Raw genomic sequence first — 12,135 nt, forward strand, 5'->3', positions numbered from 1 at the left:
AGCTCACCCATCCAGGAGCACTCTGCCCATCCTGGCTGGCCACAACCCCTAAGAACATCCCCACCCTCCTGGAATGGGATAAGTCATGGGAATGCTCCACATGAGCAAGGTATAGGGGCTGAACCTCAGCTTTGAGTCCCACAGTGCTTGGCCAAAAGGTCAGGCAGTGCAGAGGTGCTGTGTTGGCCACCTGCATGCCCCAAAACACCCCACAGGACTTGCTGTCACTGCTCCCAATGGCATTTCCTTCCTGTGACCCTGGTGTCACACTCCACACCTGTGAGCAGTGTGAGTCACCAGAGTCCTTCCAGGTGTTCTTCCAGGCCTGTTTGGCAGAGTCAGGCACTGACCCATCCCACTGCCTCAAGCCCATCTTGAAGTGACCACCAGCAGACCTGGCACCATAGACATCCCAGCCCCCAGAGAGATCCAAGTGCTCTGCAAACCTTGGACCTCTGAAACAGCAGCCCTGAGAAAACACACAGAGGCAGGTACATAATTTCTTGGGGTTTTCTTTTACTTTTTTTTTATTCCTTCCCTTCCTTTGTCATGACACACGCTTTGTTTTAAATATCTTAAATATATTAATTTTTAAAAAGTATTAATAAAAAGCTACTGAAGGACATGATTGGCAGAGTGACCAAGGGCAGCAACCCATTGCAAAGTATGGGGACATTTTAAAAAACAGAAAATAAATGATAACTCAAAAAAATGGCCTTTTTTGCATATGCAGAGCTGGCTGTAATACCCTGGACTCTGGCATTATTGTAAAAATGGAAGGGGAAGCAGTAGAAAAAATATATTCCATTGTACCAACTTGCATTGGGAAGGGAGTAAAGAGCAAAAACGAGGAGGATTGAAACATTTTTGGTATTTCAGATGTTCCCTCCCACACCCACTGCCCAATCACTTTCAGTCTTTAAGCAAGTTTTCTGGCTTGGGGTAGCCAAAGAGTACAAAATCTGCTTCATAAAGCTTGTAGAGCTGCTGCCTCCAAGCCAGTGGGATTTTGGCAAACCAGTTATCTTCCCAGCTGCTGGCAGTCCTGTTTCGGTAGCTGGGTGGGAAGCGAAGCAGCCTGTCCACTTTGAGGAGCTGCAGTAAATAAGCAGCATCCTCATCCAGCGTCTCCAGCTTCCCGATGAAATCATAGTCTATCTGGCACGGGTGGCACAGACGGTAAACCTGCCTCCAGTGCTCATTGAAGGGGGCCATCTTCTCTGTCCTGGGATCCAGTAAGTACTGGATGAAGTCAGAAAAGGAGACTTTGAGGCCCGCCCCGAAGGCCTCGCTGACAGAGGTGGGAAGGTTGGTGTGGTTGGAGTAGAGCTTTAGCATGGGGATGGCGAAACGCCGGTAGAAGTCCTCGTTCTCCAGCTCGAATTTGCTGCGGAAAGCGGAGATGAGGCGGACAAAGGGGTCTCGTACGAAGAGGAACTTGGTGTATTTCTTCAGCTTGATCTTCATCAGGTGCCGGGAGAACTTCCCGTAGCGGCGCCAGAATTTGTTGAAGGTCAGGTGGGTGCTGGTGTTGTGGACGTGCTCCCGGGGGATATCCAGAGGGTTCCTGTAGGGGACCCCCTGGTCCAGCAGGCTCTCACTCAGCACGATCATCACACGTTTCCAGTTGGTGCAGGCCACCTTGGGCACGTAGCAGTAGATGACGCCGTGGCGGTCATCCACGATCAGGTGGTTGAGCTCGTAGTTGGGAATGTCATCGAAGGAGCGCTCCTTGGTGGGGAAGGTGAAGCTGGAATTGGCACAAAACTCACGCAATGTTCTCTGCCTCTCTACCTGCAGCTTCTCTTGGTCCAAGCTGTTCCTGTCCTTGTGTGTAGACCAGTCATAGCCCCTCACATTCTCCTCCAAGTTACTCACCACAGGCTTGTTGGAGCCCTGGACGATGAGCTGCTCTGTCTTTCGGGGGATAGAGCTGTTCTGTTTCAGGCTCGAGCTCAGCAGCTTTGCCAAAAATTCATCTACATCTGGCAAGGCTTCCCAGTCCTCACCTGCTGCGACGGCTCCCGGGGAGTGGGGTCTGGAGAAGGATGTGTGCAGGTAGAAGTGAGCCGTGCCCACGTTGTCCCAGTACACAATAATCAGGAGGATCATGAAGATGGAGACCAGCACCACAGACAGACGGAGGAGCCGTGCTTTGGTCATCCTGACACTACTGTGGTAGCTGGCTTTCACCTGGACTCACCTCTGGCTTGCAGAGTGAGGCTTGGGATCCAGCATGGTGCTGCAGAGCAGGAGCCTGGAAAGGTATGAGGAAAGAAAAGTTAATCCTTAAGAAATCCTTCTGGTTTGGAGAGAATAACCTGGCACAGTTAAAACTTGTCGTGGGTATGACCATCCCCATTTCCACATGGGGAGAGCTGTGAGAAGTGCCCTACTGGAAAGAGGCTCATCAGAACATGGCATGTCAGTTGTCACTTCACTGGGAACAGGTGAAACCCTATTGTCAGTACAGTGTCTACAGACTTCTGCTGCATCAGAAAACAGCTCGGCAGTGCTGTGTGTACAAAGATGTCACTGGCTGCTGCTGAACTGCACACAGGCTGCCTGATGAGTACAAAATGTGGGAGCAGCAGGTGAGAGAGCAGCCTGGGGCCAAGCTGGGGCTCTGCTGGGAGCATCTGATATATGTGGGGGGACAGGCAGCAAAGCGTGGAAGGGAGTGGGACAATTTCCTAAAGGTCAGGATTTGGTTGCCTCTTTTGTGCCAGATCAGGTGGCCTGACAAAACCTGGACAAACTACACAGTGGAGGCTGAAGGTGGCCAGAGACACCCCAAGGTGCTGCTTTGTGGGGTAGTGGTGATGCTGCTGAGATCAGGTTTGACCCATGCCATGCAAGGAGAAACCCACTCTGCGGTCTGAGACTGGCTGGACCATTGCTCCTGCTGGCTCCACCAGCAGCACTCAGTCTGGTGCTGGGACCAAATTCCTCACTTCAGGAGCAGCAGCCTGGAGTCTGAGGATGGCATCACTTCTTGCAGCTCAGTCCTCCTGAATTCTGCATCCTGCCCTCTGTCTGAGTGTAAGCGAGTGTGCACAAGTGTGAGCAAGTGTGCAAGAGTGTGCCCAAGTGTGCCCGGGTGTGCCTGAGTGAGCCCGAGCATGCCCAGGTGTGCCCAAGTGTGCAAGAGTGTGCACAAGTGTGCCTGAGTGTGCACAAGTGTGAGCAAGTGTGCGAGAGTGTGCCCGAGTGTGCCCAGGTGTGCACGAGTGTGCCCGAGCGTGCCCAAGTGTGCCCGGGTGTGCCTGAGCGTGCCCAAGTGTACACAAGTGTGCCCGAGCGTGCGAGAGTGTGCACAAGTGTGCCTGAGTGTGCACAAGTGTGAGTGAGCGTGCCTGAGTGTGCCCGGGTGTGCGCGAGTGTCAGCAAGTGTGCCTGGGTGTGCCCAAATGTGCCCAAGCGTGCAAGAGTGTGAGTGAGTGTGCCTGAGTGTGTGAGAGTGTGCGCAGGTGTGCATGGGTGTACCCAGGTATGCAAGAGTGTGCCCAGGTGTGAGCGAGCGTGCCCAGGTGTGCACAAGTGTGCCCAGGTGTGCCCGAGTGTGCACAAGTGTGCAAGAGTGTGCGCGAGTGTGCCTGAGTGTGCACAAGTGTGCCCAGGTGTGCGCGAGCGTGCCTGAGTGTGCATAAGTGTGCAAGAGTGTGTGCGAGTGTGAGCAAGTGTGCACAGGTGTGTGTGAGTGTGCCTGAGTGTGCCTGAGTGTGTGTAAGCGTGAGTGAGCGTGCTTGAGTGTGCCCGGGCGTGCCCAAGCGTGCCCGAGTGTGCATAAGTGTGCAAGAGTGTGTGCGAGTGTGCCCAGGTGTGCGCAAGTGTGCATGAGTGTGAGTGAGCGTGCCTGAGTGCGCACGAGCGTGCGCAAGTGTGCCTGAGTGTGCGTGAGTGTGCGTGAGTGTGCCTGAGTGTGCGTAAGTGTGAGTGAGCGTGTCTGAGTGTGCCCAGGTGTGCCTGAGTGTGCCCAGGTGTGCGCGAGCGTGCCTGAGTGTGCACAGGTGTGCGCGAGTGTGCATGAGTGTGTGTAAGTGTGAATGAGCGTGCCTGAGTGTGCGCGAGCGCGCGCAAGTGTGCCTGAGTGTGCGTGAGTGTGTCTGAGTGTGCGTAAGTGTGAGTGAGCGTGCCTGAGTGTGCCCGGGTGTGCCCGAATGTGCCCAGGTGTGTGCAAGTGTGCCCGAGTGTGCGTGATCGTGCCTGAATGTGCGTAGGTGTGCGTGAGTGTGCCCAGGTGTGCCCAGGTGTGCCCAGGTGTGCCCTCGCTCCTGCCTTGGCTGTTTTCCTCACTGCTGGGAAGGAGGGCTCTGAGCAGGATGCAGCTGCAGTGTCCCAGCCCAGGCACAGATCTGTGCCCAGCTGTGCCAGGCATCGATCCCCGCCCTGGGCACCCCTGCACTGCTCAGCCCATAGAGACTCTGTGGAAAAGAGCTGGCTGCCCAAAAGCAGACATAATAATGTGTGGCAATTTTATCAGTTTCATAGCAGTCATGGCTTTTTATCAATATCAAGTTTCTGGAATGAAATTATTTCAAGAGAAGTTCTGTTTAAATTTTAAAAAATTAGTAAAATATAATGATTTCAGGCCTAGAGCTTACTGAGGCAAGTTTGAGAGTACTAAAATATACAGCCATACACAGAAAGTATGCAGAGCCAATTACCTTGCAGACCTCCTTGATTTTTACACTATCTAACACACAAGAAGAAAGAAGCCTCAATCCATGATTTCAACTTTTGGTATCACACTGTGGTCTCATCTCTGCATGAAGATGCTCTGTGCTGAAAACAAATTCCTTATTGGAGTTACGAATACAGGGCTGAAGGTGCCACTGCCTCAGTGGCTAAAGCAAGTCCCTGCTGAGAGAACACCACTGACCTGAACACACCATCCTATCTACTCTGTGTGAAGGCACCCAGTAGGTGTTATCTCCATGACCTCTCTTGGTAGCTATTTCATTTTGCCAGGAACAAAGATTACACAAACAGTTCTCCTACAATCCCCCGCCAAGGGATACAGTCCTGATAAGAGCCATGCATCAATAAAAATCTAAAGGAGAGATTACCTTTAACTGAATGATTTTGGAGATTAAGGGTGCTCTGGTAAATCTGTGTTCGTGCCCAGACACTGTTGAGTCAGGACCTCTTTTGCTGCTTTAATGTAATTTATATTTCTATCACACTCAACACTAACTGTCGTAGACATCTTTTTGTGAAAATCCTTTCTTAGGATTTTTTCCCTTCTGAGAAGCTGAGGCCTCAGAAACAAAATGAAACAATGGTTCTCTGCTGCTGTGGAATGCAACAGGTGGATCCGTGCTTGGTCTCGTGTGGATGTTTGGATTTAGTGACCACTCACGGCAGAGCTGGCTCTCTCTCTCTGTCTGAGGCACAGACCTTTGTTTTTCATTCCTTTCTATTCTTAGCTAGCCTTCTGAGAGGAAACCTTTCCTTCTATTCTTTTTTAGTACAGTTATAATGTAATATATATATCATAAAATAATAAATCAAGCCTTCTGAACATGGAGTCAACATTTTGGTCTCTTCCCTCATCCAAGAACCCCTGTGAACACTGTCACAACTAACAACTCTTGATCACCAAAGACAGGTGAGAAATAAAGAGGCAGCTCAGATCATCCATTCTGAGGGGTGCAGCAGGTTTGAGGTTTTTTTGCTTCAACCAGCCCCATCTTTTCACTGCTGTCTGCTTTCCATGACTGCCAGTCTCTTGCTTCCCACAGGATCCTCAGGGAACACCCATCTCCCCACCCTGCTGCATGTTTTCTGCTCCAAGGCTCTGTGCAGAGGCAGGCTGGCAAACCAGCCCTGAGCTCTCCCCAAGCCAGCAAGGAGCCAGTGCCCACAGCCAGGGAAGAACAACACAGCAAAGTGATGAGGTACAAGTAGTTACTGCAATGTTCTCCACCCCCCCAAGCATAGTCCAGGCTCTGATTATAAACACAGAGCAGCACCTACAGATAAAAAACAAGAGCTGTCCTTTTCACACACATCCTAAATCTTTCCAATGACTTCAGCACAAGCCCTGCAAACACCAGCTTTGAAAACAAAGCTACTTCAGGGCAAGCTGCCCTGAAAAGTTTTGTTAAAATGAAGGCTGGGTGTCTCTTCTTCCCAAAACACAGAAGTTGCTCCCCAGCCAATTCACACCACCCTTAAACAACATCAACCCCACCCTACACAGAGATGCAGAAGAACTCAAGTCCAGATATGCAGAAGTGCTGAGCTCTGTCATTCCCAGGAAAAAAGTGCTCAGTACTTCTGAAGTTCACTGCAGCCTTGCAGTGAATGACTTGGTAAAAAGTGCCCTGCATGGTTGTGCTTCTGTCTCAGGGGTGACGGGTTTTAACAACCGAAGTCCAGGTTTCAAACATTAGACAAGAATTTAGTAACAAAGAGGAACCATACCAGATACTGTTACATGTCAAAGTATTAGGTCAGCTTGTCCCAAGACACAAAACACATATCTGAAGGCTTATGGTTTCTCCACCCTGGTGTCTTTATTTACAATTTGGAAATAGGGACAGACAGAAATTCAGCAGAGCTGTAGCCTAATACAGGCTTTGCACTGCAACACCAAAAAGTGCCCTCTCCTGAAGCCAGGTTCTTATTCTGCCTGCGAAGGGGAGCTGGAGGAACTGCAGACATAACGTTCTACACTCTGCAGAGCAAGAAGGAGGTATTACTCAGCAGTAATTCTCCTTGTTTAGCTAGTCAAGATTGAGGATGGAGCAGATCTGAGAAGAAACACCCAGAGAGATCAGCAGAGAGCTAAAGAAGGGGCAAATTACATATGTGCGTCAGCACTTCAGACCAAGCATCTGAGTCCAGCAGCAGAAGATAATGGAGGGACACTGCCAAGCCTCCTGCTTGGCACACTCCTGGGTTTGAGTTTTGCCCAAGTCTGTTCTTGCTTTTGATCCCATTTAGCTGCTCAGGGCAGGGACTGCTTCCTATTCTGGATGAATAGGGTGCCCACTGCGCACAGAATCCCAGCACGCTGCGCTTGCAGCGCTGCTTGAGCCCTCTGGGCTGCCTGGAATGCAGCAAGCCTGGAAAGCTGCACGGAGCATCCTCTCCTGCTGTCCCCAGACCCAGCAGCTCCCACAGCCCCGGGCAGCACTGCAGCCTCCCAGCATTCCTGCAAAGCTGTCCCAGCCAGCCGTGGACACATCACCCTGCTGGCAGCAGTGACAGGGGCAGAGTGGACACTGTGTGTGGCACTCCCATTCCTGGGGCAAATGGAAAGAGGGATCTTCACCAAAGCCACCCCACAATGCAGCTTCACCAAGTGCACCCCAAGGGCTCCAGCCTGCTTTCCAGGACACGGCACGCAGGCCTGCCAGAGAGTTTGGCTTTTCCAAGACACACACACGCATAGAAGCAGCGAGCAGCACAGAATCAGAAATACTCCACTTCTATTAACTCTACCAGTGCCAGAGAGGAACCCTGGAAAAGAGCAGTAAGACAGCTTAATGCCCCCTCAGAAGGAAAAAGCTGCAGAAAACAAGAGTTGCTCTATTGATTACGAGCCATCCCCTTCCTGAGCACTTCATAAAGGATGCCAGACTGAAAGCACAAATTAGAGCTCCCTGTGCACATTAGAAGGAACGTGCCTCTGTCCTCCCCTTGCCAGAATCAAAAGGGAAAGCTTCCAGAAAGAGCCAAGAATTTACATTCAAGTTCAACCCAAAGTCACCAGCCAACAGGAACGTGCACCAGGATGCAAACAAAGCTGCCTCTGTGACACAGTGCTGGCAAACTGGAGAGTGGACCAAGTGCTATAATCACCCCACAGAGTCCCCTGAGCAGCCATCCCATAACCATCTCCAACCTGAACCCGGCCTGGGTGTGAACCAAGAGCTTTTCTCCCCATGCCAGGCCTGGGAAAGACGCTGTGGTCTGAGGTCACTCGTGCCATGACAGGTCAAACCCCCTGCTGTGTCAAACAAACACCTCTCAAATTGAACACCAGAAAAAGGGGATGTCCCCAGCACTCTTATTGCAAAAGCCATTGCAGATGCAACTCCTCGGGGATTTGGAAACTTTATTTCCACTTCACAGCCTGGTTGTAACTGTTTATTCTTAGGACGGATAAGAGCTTAAGTAATTTGTGTCTCTTTATTCCTCTCCTCTTGGCTTTATGGAACAACTACATTCTCTTCCAGCCTCTCTGCAAAAGTAACTCCAGCTCACTTACAGGAGCAGTAAGGCCCACAGAAAATAAAGCAGCTTACAGAAAGGCATGTGGTAGACACAGGGGACAATAAATCCCCTCTATGAACAGCAGTGGTTTTTGAAAGAAATGTGCCTCCAAAGGCTTGGGTGCAGATCCCCTCTCTTCTTCCTTTGGGTTTCCCCAGCACTAGGAACCATCTCAACTCCTCCAGTGCCCACTTGATCTAACATGAAAAGATACAGGATTTCTGGCAGCTTACTTGGATTTTGCCTGCTTAGGAAGCCAGAAAGAAGTGGAGTAAGAACTTTTAAAAAAAAAATCAAACCCTCACCAAATTCAAATGGATACTTTCCTTTGGGGCACTTCACCAGGGATCACTGGACCCCTGCAGCCTTCTATACTTACATATCATGGTACACACCAGTTATGCTTAGGGAATCAGCAACCTCTACAAAAGTGGAATCTAATTTAATATCCTAAAGGTGCAGGAGAACAATCACCCACCAGTGAAAGCAGCCTGTACCAATAAACAAATTTCATGCACTTGGCTATCACTCAACACATTGTTTCTGCCCAGCTTCCCAAAAGTCTTGCATCCTTTGCAGAGCAAGGAAGTTTTACCTCATCGAATGACACCAATACTTACATTAGTATAAACATACACCATAAGCAAAAAATTGAGCTGCTTTGCATGTTGCACCACGACTTAGCCCATATACGCTAGAGACCAGCAGAAGAACATCCTAATCTACACTTTGCCAGCACCCTGCCCACATTGCTGCCACAAAGCCTAGTTTGTACAGGCTTGGCAGCACTTGTCACCTCAATTTTAATATCCATACTTGGAAGTTATCACAATTTCCTGAATTTCAGGAAGAAACTCCCAAAACGCAGGACATGCCATTCATCCCTTACTTTTATCACAAACTTCCAGCACTTGCACCATGTCTGGCTTCACAATCGCAGGGAGCACCTCAGGCAGCGCCGGTGCTGCAGCCTGGGCCAACAACACCCGGGGACATTTGTTGTGTGTCACCCCTGGCTGTAGTCACCTTACAAACACCCGGTTCCGGCAGTTTTGAGCTCTGCAGTGAAGTTCAGGCTGGAAGAAGAGCGTTTAGGGCAGGATGCCCGCGGAGCAGCGCTGGATCCCGGCTGCATCCCGGCATCGCTCCCGCTCATCCCCCGGCCGCTGCCCAGCCCGGCAGGGGCTGCAGAGCACCCGGCAGGGCTGCACCAGCCTCAGGCCCAGCACCGGGGCTGGAGGGACTCACAGAATCATTAATGTTGGAAAAGATCTCTAGGATCGAGTCCCACGATCATCAATCTAACGCTGTCAAACCGTGACCCCAAGTGCCACATCTACATCTACCTCCAGGGACGGTGACACCACCACCTCTCCGGGCAGCTCATTCCCTGGGTCAGCTTGAGGCTGTTTCCTCTTCTTCTGTCTTTTTATATTTGGGAGAAAAGACCGACACCCACCTGCCTACAGCCTCCTCCCAAGTGGCCGTGCAGAGCGATGTGGTCCCCCCGGTCCTCCTTTAATCCAGGCTAAACCCGCCCAGCTCCCTGGGGAGCGTCCAGCCGGGAAGGTGCCGCGTGTGCGGAGAAGGGGATCTGCCCCGCAGAGCCCTCGCAGCCCCAGCCCCGCGTCCCGCCGGACCGAGCCCTACCTGGCACCGCGGAGAGCGGAGGGACAGGCGGGGACACGCCACGCTCATAACCGGGAGCTGGTCCGGCCCCGGGGCGGCACCACCTCAGCGAGCCCCGCCCGGCCTCTCGGACAACCCCCGAGCCCTGCCCTGCCCGGCCCCGCGCTCACCTCCCGCCCGGGCACCGCAGCCTTCGCCTTCTTCCCCTTCTTCTCCTTCCCTCCTCCTCCTCCCGCCGCGCTCCCGGCGCCGCCTCTCGCGAGACGCCGCGCGCGGGGGTCCCCGCGGGGCCGCGCAGGCGCCGCTCCGCCCGCCAGGGGCGGCCCCGGCCGCGCGCCCGCCCTCGCCTGAGGGAGCGCAGGGCGGGCGGCTCCGGAGCCCTCACACCCTCCCGGCGTGAGGAGAAACGGCCATAAACGAAACCACAGGATTCACCTCAACATGTGGAAGAGCTGCTTGCCGTGGAGGGGGGCAGAGCACTGGAATAGCGTGGCCAGGGAGGGTGCGGGTCTCCCTCTCTGGAGATATCCCACACCCACCTGGACGCGTTCCTGTGTCGCTTGCTTTAGGTGACTCCTCTGTGGCAAGGAGTTTGACTAGGTGATCTTCAGAGGTCCCTCCCGACCTGAAAATTCTGTGTTCTTGTAAAAATTTAACGTAAATCTCACTTTTAAATTAATTACAGGTTACCACACCTTAACGCTGTGTGGGTATTTAATGTCCCTGAAGCTTGGGTGGCTAACAGTCATTATAAGGAGCAAAGTCTAAATAACTGGACACAGTAAGGCTAGAAAATGCTGCTGAAAAACCCCAGCACAGTTTAAGCTCCTTTTTCTTCTCTAGTTGTTTGTGATTGGTAAGAATTGAATAAAAAAAAAAAAACATTAGCCCAGCACTGAAAATTCCACTTTGCACAAGACGTGGGCTGCAGCCTCACATCCAGCAATAATCAAACATACAAGTGATAATTTACAGATCCCACCTCCAAGATTTCAAGCTCCAGCTTTTACATAAATTAACAGACTTAAATGTAGATTTTTCAAACAGGGAAGTTGCAGATCACCTGGCTCTGTACTCTTCACAGCAGCCATGGAAAATTATCAAGCTCTTTGTCACACAAACTTTCCCTTTGGAGATGCAGCCTCAGACTGAGGTGCTCAGCTCAATTCAGCTCACTGGAAATGGCACCAAACACTGTAACTTTTTCATGGTGATTCAGCCCAAAGGTATTTAGCAGAGATGTATATGCTTGGAAAGCTTTATTTTCCCTCATTTTTGGTCCTGCACTGTTTGCAGGTCATGTGAGGTCCTGTAAATCAATCCTGGCTCAGGACTTGCTGGCACAGGTTTGTCTTACACACACTCTGTGTTTATTTTATCTTTATTTTTATCTTTTTTTTATTTCTTTATTTATCTCAAAAAGTCAGCTCTGGAGACAAGTGTTCCTGACCTTCCACTTCCCAGTCACAGTTTTTCCTGCTGCTTTGTGTTTCACAAGGAAAATTGGCTGCTTGCTACACTTGCTCACAACCTTGCATTGATTGCATCCTCACTTCAGGGGCTTAAGGCATTAATAAAGACAAGTAATTAAGCTTCCTCATCCCTGGAGTGAACTATCCCTCATCTTCCCAACAGCAAAGCAAGAGGCACAGAGAAATAGGAGCGTGTACAGTGTCACCCAGTGAGAAACAGCACACAGGAGAATTCTTTGCAAGTGCTGCAGCTGTAAAATAGATTCTTCATCCATTTGAAATAAATGCCCAAACCTACCTGAGACTGTCACCTTAGAGGAGGGAAGCCACTTCTGCTTGGGGCAAGGAGTCACTATTCCATGCAATTATCAGAACCATTTTATTTGCAGCATATTTTAGAAGCCCCTTAAATGGAGAAGGCTGCCAGCTGAAGACGTTTGTTCCAAAAAGGAAAACACATCCCCACAGTTTACCTCCAGGCTAGTAATTCTTATCAGGGTCTTCACCTACCACCACTGCTGCCTCTCTGCCTGCAGTCAGATCTGGAATGCTCTGTAGACAGAAGAGAGCTAAGAGCAATCCCTGGCTGCTCTCACAGCCAAACATCTGCTCACCCAAACAGCATTCCAGACGTGCAGTACACCTCCCAGCTTCACAGCAGCACACAGGGAAAGAACAGGGAAACTGTTTCTCAGGCATTTACATTTGGTTTTAATAGTCAGGGAGCCTTTTGGATGCATGGGTGGCATCCACACTTTTGCCCTGGGAAAAAACAGTGGCTTGGGCTCCATGCTGACATCTTCTGGGA

The 12,135-nt window shown here is 51.0% G+C and overlaps 1 protein-coding gene across 1 annotated transcript; it reads right to left on the reverse strand.

Annotated features, from left to right (window-relative positions):
- Positions 1–496: 496 nt before the first annotated feature.
- Positions 497–10,132, reverse strand: CHST12 (carbohydrate sulfotransferase 12). Its single transcript, XM_054643722.2, has 2 exons — positions 10,026–10,132; positions 497–2,257 (listed from the first exon to the last, which is right to left on the reverse strand). Exon 2 carries the CDS (start codon positions 2,161–2,163, stop codon positions 913–915), a length of 1,251 nt encoding a protein of 416 aa, XP_054499697.2. The 5' UTR covers positions 2,164–2,257; positions 10,026–10,132; the 3' UTR covers positions 497–912.
- Positions 10,133–12,135: the final 2,003 nt, after the last annotated feature.

This window comes from Agelaius phoeniceus, chromosome 16 (genome assembly GCF_051311805.1).
Source record: "Agelaius phoeniceus isolate bAgePho1 chromosome 16, bAgePho1.hap1, whole genome shotgun sequence".
NCBI classification, from domain to species: domain Eukaryota; kingdom Metazoa; phylum Chordata; class Aves; order Passeriformes; family Icteridae; genus Agelaius; species Agelaius phoeniceus.

Bases quoted from the DNA above. Each gene is read 5' to 3' on its own strand.
- CHST12 (XM_054643722.2), bottom strand. From the start codon at position 2,163: ATGACCAAAGCACGGCTCCTCCGTCTGTCTGTGGTGCTGGTCTCCATC.